This window comes from Mixophyes fleayi, chromosome 8 (genome assembly GCF_038048845.1).
Source record: "Mixophyes fleayi isolate aMixFle1 chromosome 8, aMixFle1.hap1, whole genome shotgun sequence".
Classification (NCBI taxonomy): domain Eukaryota; kingdom Metazoa; phylum Chordata; class Amphibia; order Anura; family Limnodynastidae; genus Mixophyes; species Mixophyes fleayi.
In genome coordinates, this window is record NC_134409.1 from 72515629 (window position 1) to 72523267 (window position 7639).

Consider the following 7639-nt stretch of genomic DNA (forward strand, 5'->3'; position numbering starts at 1 on the left):
GATACACTTCATGGGCCTCATGGTCAACCCTCTAACATTCATAAGAAAATGACTTTCATCAGTAAAACATATCAGTAGTCAATTTAAATATAGTGTTTAACAGCTATAGCAAACAAATCTGACTATACCTGCATATTAAACTATCTTCTTAATTTATGACTAGGACATTGCAGCAGATATCGGAGACTGCTATTTTGCTCCATTTAACAAATTGTGCCCAATGACTAATGACAGTTGATGCTGGCGTTAGCCATTGAAGCCTATGGGGAGAGCATTGCGGTAGAGGGATCTTTGGATCCCTCAGTGCAGTTCTCTCCTCCCGTCACTATCGCAAAGGTGACCACTTTGGAAGGCAACTCTAGTAACCAAATATATATGAAAATAAATTTTCATCTAATCCATGATCAAAAATAGACTATTCCAAATAATATAAACCCATTTGCTTCTGTCAACATCTGTACTGTGTAATGTTTCCTCATATTACTGAGACGCATATCTGTTTATGTTGGCAAAAAAACTGATTATGCAGCAAAATAATAAACATATCCTGTTATGTACCCATTAGTTCCCTATATTTCTGGCAGTATGACTGTGTCGTAACATGGTCTCAGAGGTGTAGCATTTGTTTATAAAAAGAACAGCTTTGATAGCGTTATTCACAACAGGCAGACAGCAACTAATCAGTGTCTGGACAAGGGGCACGACATAGAGCACAAGATGGACTCCACAACAAAACCACAAACTAACAGGTACAACAACACACAATTTAACAGCATATTGATACAATTTTTCTCAACACAGCTTGGAAGATTACATTTTTGGCATATACACGTATGCTTTGTACGTTTATGCAGACTTTGATGAAATAATGAATACATTTTGAAATGCTTGTGAAATATCACGTACTTGTTTAACGTTTAACCTGCAATCTGCTGAATCCTCTCAATCAGATATGAATGTGTGTTCTACATGGTTATAAAATTCCTTGCCTTCTGCTGTCACGAACAATGTAAAATGTGTCTACAGTTGTATTTTTAGTGCCGTTGTTTTACAATTCAGACAAAAAATGCAAAATAAAGGCAGTGTGACAAACAGCTTTTTAAAAAGGAAGTGTTTGTTTCAATGCACATCTGACTTGTATCCATAAGTTTATTGAAAGAAAATGCAGTCTGAAGGGAGACTTAAAAGCCTAAAATGGCAGATGATAATGACAGTAAAGTGCATGTGGCAAATAAAGAAGACAATAAGGATAAAATTCAATGTCAAACATTACATCACTAGGGGCTCTATTTACTATGTCTGCATAGTGTACTGCTAGAGGCATCATTATGTAACATAATGCAGCAATGCATAATGTTGTATCACAGACATTAACTAAAAATTACCTTCTTTGTGATGTAATGCAAAAGTCCCCCTCCGCTACGATAGAGGAGGAGCTTTGCATTGTTACTTACGCTACCGTTATTGTCAAAAGCAATTGTTCTTGCTTCTTCGTAAATTGACTCAGACATGCGGAGATTAATGTATGCTAAATGCTCCGACTGCATAAACGTAAGCTTATAGCAGTCTCTGCATGTGCTTTTCGCTGCTTTGTAGAATGGATAAATTTGCAGTTCACATTTAATATGTGGGGTCTGCATTAAGTTAGGAAAAATTGATTATGGCAGTAGAAATCTCAGATTTTTCATGCATTGAACAACTCGTAAATAAAGCAATGGCATTTTGCAAAGAAAAATTTGGTTTTCTCCGTTTTTATGGTGCAACGCATCTTTGAACACAGACCCCTATATCTTTATCGTCTCGGCTAAAATCACTATTAACACAATACTAAACATACCATCTGCCACTAGTGAACTTTATTCTCTGCCTCTGTTCTTAATTTTTGTCTTTGAGCTGAAAAACACTCAATGGTGCTGTTAAGCAGTCATCTAACAGAAACCAATAATCTGCATAGATTATAATTGGAGTGAAATGCAGAGATTATATATTTAAAAAAGCATACAAAAAGGTATAAATTTCCAAGTTTTAATGACTACATATGAAATAAAATGTTTATGCTGTATAATCAATTGTTTCTGTTAAGTAGGAATAGGTATATTGGCTTTATTTTTTTTATATAGTTCTCTTTGGGACTTGTCTGAGGAATTGAAAGAAGCAACAAAGGAGGTCCATCAGCAAGCAGAGGATACAGAATTTATGAGGAATTTTCAGAAAGGCCAAGTGTCATTAAATGAGTTCAAGGTAAGAATGTTTTAAACTGGTTGTATTAGAATTGTAAAGGACAAACAACTCATGATGATGCAACATTAATTTAACCAATGAATAGGCCATATTTGAAAAATGGAGTGTCACTTATAATAAAGCATTTTTTTTTAATGTGATCTATTTACTTTTGTCAAATATGTAACATCAAAACTTGTCCTACTCTTGTTTTTAGCTTGTGATGTCCTCTTTATACTTTGTGTATGAGGCACTGGAGGAAGAGATTGAGCATAACAAAGAGAATCCTGTCTTTTCACCAGTTTATTTCCCACTGGAACTCCATCGCAAAGCTGCTTTGGAGAAAGATCTTGAGTATTTCTATGGCCCACAATGGAGAAAAAGGATCACTCACCCACAGTCTACAAAAAACTACGTAGACAGACTTCATCATGTTGGTCATAAGGAGCCAGAGCTGTTGGTCGCTCATGCTTATACACGCTATTTAGGAGACCTCTCAGGTGGCCAAGTTCTCAAGAAGATTGCTCAGAAGGCCCTCCAACTACCAATCACGGGTGAAGGATTGGCTTTCTTCACATTTGACTATGTTACTAATGCAACAAAGTTCAAACAACTCTATCGCTCACGAATGAACTTTATAGAAATGGATAATGCTACAAAAAGAAGAATCATAGAGGAAGCAAAAACAGCATTTATACTAAATGTAAAGGTGAATATATTTCCTCTTTAAGAACTAAACTTTGCCCTTAAAATTAGTTGAAATCCTACTGCTGTTTTGCACTTTGATTATCTCTAATATATCAATATTATTTTATTTACACTAGTGAATGCTGCTGTACCTTGATTCATTGAAAAAGTATCACTCTAAATTAATATCCTATGTTTGTTCTTTTCACTAACTTACAAAGATGTTAGCAAGAACAGATGCACTGTGCAGACATTTCCACTGGCAGGATCAATGGATCATGTAACTTGGCTCCCTTCGATGGGGCCTATTTAAGATGTTTTTATTTGATTTCCGCTAAAAACAGCCGTTTTCCGGGATAGCCGAATATTAAAGTATCGTCTTAATTTATGACTAGGGCATCGAAGCAGATATCTACTACTTTCCCTGTCTCTTCGAACGCAAAAGCAGTCCTCATTGGTTACTATGGGGACTGCTGTTTTGCACCCTTTAGCAAGTTCTGAAAATCAAAGATTTTCGGAATTTGTACACGATGACTGACTAATGACAGCTGAAACTTGCGTTAGCTATTGCAGCCTATGGGGAGAGCATTGCGATAGAAAAGGTGACCACTTTGCCATTGTCACCATAGAGGACATAGGAGACAGGTCTGCACAGGAACAGCAGTTTTCCGTCTCTGCTGTTCCTAGTGAAGAATTTTAATAAATAGTCACAATATTTCGGCTTTGTGACAGATCATATCTGACAGGGACTGGGTCAAGGCTAATGCTGTATGAGTGAGTGCAATTGAGTGAGCAAAAGAAGATTGACAAACCGAGTAATGAAGAAGAATAAAGTAGGTATTGTTCAAACAGTGTATAAACAAATGTGAAGAATTGTTGACATTCTGGCATGGTTGAATTATTTCCTAAATTGACAGCCATATTGACAAATATTGTTGTTTTTGACTGATGTGGGAAATCCGATATCCTACTTTATCCCAAGGAATTAATGATATCCCAGCTTATTTTTATATTAGAAACTGATTAAATACTTTGTATTGTATGAAAACACCATGACCTGTCTTTAATTATACCTTATTCTTATTATTTGTTGTAAGGTATTTGAAGAACTACAGATCCTTTCAATACAATTCCAGAATGATAACTTCAGATCTGAGGCAAAATTGAGAAATGGACCATCAAAAAACATGAAAGGTGAGACATAAGCTTTTATTCTCAAAAGGCTACAGGTTAGTAAAAATATATATCTATCTTAAAACATTGGATAATTTCCCACTAGGTTAGTTAATTTTTTCTGTAGACTGACTATTATTGCACTAAAATAATATAGGCCATTTTGGGAGGCTGTAACGTAAAGCCAAGTGAATCAAGTTTTCAGCAAATGAAAATGACTTGAAATTAACTTGTGAATTTTGCAGTAGGTCTAGGTTGAAACAAGCAACTTGACTACACCAGTGTAATCAATGCAGTCTTAGATTACCATGTGGTCTTTTGTCCTATGTGAGTTTCATTGGGGCATCCGATTCTTTCCAAGGTATTATTTTTCCCTTGCTGATGATTATGATGACTCCACATATGTATAATGATACTCATAGTAGATATATAGTTGATATATTTGTATACTCTAAGATAATAACATTTTTGGCAAAACACACCTTTATGACAATATATTCGTCTAATAAAATATTGAATAGAACAATAGATATTTTATGAAACAAACTTCATATTTGTAATGTATTTATTGTCCAACATTGCCTCTCATTTTAATTTTTTTTTTATCAAGTATATTCCAATACCTGGACCCAAGCCAATGAGAAGTCAATATGCTCTAAGCAATTTCTTAGATGGTCTGTCATTGCAGGATGTGTTCTACTGGCCATCATGGGACTGTACATATTGTAACAAAAACGGACTCTGTGTTCCTGCGAAATGCAACAAATTATATTTTATACCAAACTTAAATCGTATTTCAAATTTTTAAAATTTTATTAAAATAATCATGTCTAGAAAACTTTCTTTGTAATATATGAAACTCATATTTTACCAATGATACTAAAATGAACCCTGCAATCACATACTTACATTACCTTAGTGAATTGCCATTACTTTTATACGACACAACATGAACATTTTATTTCAGTCATTTTGCCATATTTTGAAAAGTTTCAGTGTTTACTATGAGTTTCCACATGTCTTTCATCTTGATAAAATAGTCTATCCAGTGCTACAGGGGTAAAAACATACAACAATACTCATCCTCATGTGGTTTTTCAGGGCCATTCCTTCTATGTACCTTCTTTCAGATGGTACAAATCCAGGGGCACCATATTACTCAGCACTATACAGAGAATATTTCATTGTTTACATCTGTCCCTACCCAGTTGGAGCTTATACTCTAATTTCTCTAACACACAAACCCACACTAGGGTCAATTTTATCATTTTAGTATATTTTTGGGCTGTGTGAGGAAACGAGAGCACCCAGAGGAAGCCCATATAAACTACACATTTAAACCTTTGGATAGAATTACACCCATGAACACAGTAGTGTGAGACAGCAATGCCAACCACTGTGCCACCATGGCCACTTAAGTGGTCACTATTTATTTTCTCCAGTGACTAAAAGTAGGCATACGTTTTATATGGGAAGCACAGTAAGCGATGGAAGCAGTAGAGGAGTGAAAAGGATACTTCAGTCTTGTCAGTGCTCCTCACTTAGCGACTGTAGGAGGAAGCACACAGTGATCTGTCACATTGCTTTTACTCCTGCAGTCACTGTTGGAGGGAATTAGTGATGTTTGCCAGATAGAGGTACTGTAATATATATTTTATATTTCAATTATTTTTCCTATAAAATTGTCTATTTGTTTTTCACTTGCATATTGTTCCAACAACACATTAAATGTGGATTTCAGGCCTTACACCACAAAACCCTGCAGCAGTGTGCAGACTTTATATATCCTCTGTATTACCAGAGCATTGTACCAAACAATTAATGAAACTGTATATATGTAGTTTTTTTTCTGAAAAACTGGAAATAAATTTGTAACTATTTTTAAAAATATAAATTGTTCTTGTTTTATATAAAGATGTGTATTCTATTTTTAAAGTGCAAATGTTTTTTTCCATCATTTTTATATTTATATACTTTTAACTCAAATTACTTCAATAACATAAATTTTAACCCTATCTCAGTCCAGACTCGGTCATGTGGCAACAGGTTTTCTAATTAATGCCTTTCCTCAATCCATGTGTTCAGCATGTGCTGACTCGTGTTTAAATGCATACATTTAGGGGTAAATTTATCAAGCTGTGGGTTTAAAAAAGTGGAGATGTTGCCTATAGCAACCAATGAAGCAACCAATGAAGCTGTCACATATTTTTTTATAACTATATATATACATATATATATATATATATATATATATATATATATATATATATATATATTTTAGGACACGCTTGGAATGTTTTTTCTCTGTTTCATTTAGTTGCCATAGTCATGCTACATATCCTGTACATTGCCTCTTAAAGCCTGTATGCAGTGTCCTAGTATGTTCTGAAAACTATTTGCAAAGAGGTGCGGTATGGTGAAAGTAAAACATGGCACAGTCTCTGTACATAACATCCACATAATAAACATTGTCTGTGATTTGGAGGAGTTGTGTCTTCAGGTACCTCACACTATTCTTCAGGGTTGTAGAATGCAATATTCATATTTCAAGAATATTGATCACCATGACATTGACTTTTTTGAGAGTGTTACAAACACGCTCCCAGCTGCCGTGACTTTGGGTGTTTGCTGTATAAGGTTTGCACATGATTCCAGCCCGCAGTCTCTCTCTACCTATCACACAGGTTATAGACCTACTGAATCACCCCCAGCCAGCGCTCACATCCCCACACACTACAGGTTTGCCACCACCTATTGAATACGGGCAATAGGACCCCAATATACTGTCCCACACTGGCACACAAGGCTTCTAGCTACCACAGGATAAAAAAAAAGCCCCCACCAGCAAACAAAGGGTTAACTCTTCACACTTCCAGACCGTTACACACATGTAAATGCAAGCACACACTAAGTTTGTTAATCAGTTGTATAAACAAATCACACACCGACATTCAAAGGGATAACTTGGATGAGCTATATTCTTCTTAACAGGCTAATGGATTTGTTACAGTATCAAGGACGCCACTTATTAAATTATAGATTTAACATACAAAAGTGCAGGGCATTCAGATAAAAAAAAAACCAATTAATAAATTGACATAACATGCACAAGAAAAACAGTTTAGAATAAAAAGCATTAAATTCAGAGTATAACTTACATGAGTTGTATAATCTGTGCCATGGGAAACTGGCTAGGAAGATGGATAGCTTATCAATGTGGATTGATTTTCCCAAAAGATTGACAATTTGTTGTAACTGGACTCAGCTTTTTAAAGACACCTTTACACCTTCCCACCTCCTGGGGGTTGTGGTCTGTGATACTTTTTTCAATCACCATTTGCATGTTGTCTGATTTAGTACCCATTACAATGTGACCTAACTTTTCTGTGGAGCGTCACACAGACCCAATTTTAATTAAAATAAATTCCCTATGAATTTGTCCATCTTTTGATACCAAACACGCCTAAATACAGTGTATTCCTAGAGCTTACACTCATTTCCTTAACTTCTCTGTGGGGCAGAATTCGTAATTTGACATATGAGCTGCCCTTCATCATGC

The 7639-nt window shown here is 35.3% G+C and overlaps 1 protein-coding gene across 1 annotated transcript; it reads left to right on the top strand.

Annotated features, from left to right (window-relative positions):
- Positions 1 to 575: 575 nt before the first annotated feature.
- Positions 576 to 5994, top strand: LOC142099353 (heme oxygenase 1-like). The gene is made up of 5 exons (XM_075182723.1): positions 576 to 749; positions 2121 to 2241; positions 2438 to 2929; positions 4005 to 4101; positions 4691 to 5994. Exons 1-5 carry the CDS (start codon positions 718 to 720, stop codon positions 4807 to 4809), a joined length of 861 nt encoding a protein of 286 aa, XP_075038824.1. The 5' UTR covers positions 576 to 717; the 3' UTR covers positions 4810 to 5994.
- Positions 5995 to 7639: the final 1645 nt, after the last annotated feature.

Bases quoted from the DNA above. Each gene is read 5' to 3' on its own strand.
- LOC142099353 (XM_075182723.1), top strand. From the start codon at position 718: ATGGACTCCACAACAAAACCACAAACTAACAG. The intron at 2,242-2,437 runs GTAAGAATGTTT...TCTTGTTTTTAG, and splicing joins TGTCATTAAATGAGTTCAAG to CTTGTGATGTCCTCTTTATA. The intron at 4,102-4,690 runs GTGAGACATAAG...TTTTTTATCAAG, and splicing joins ACCATCAAAAAACATGAAAG to TATATTCCAATACCTGGACC.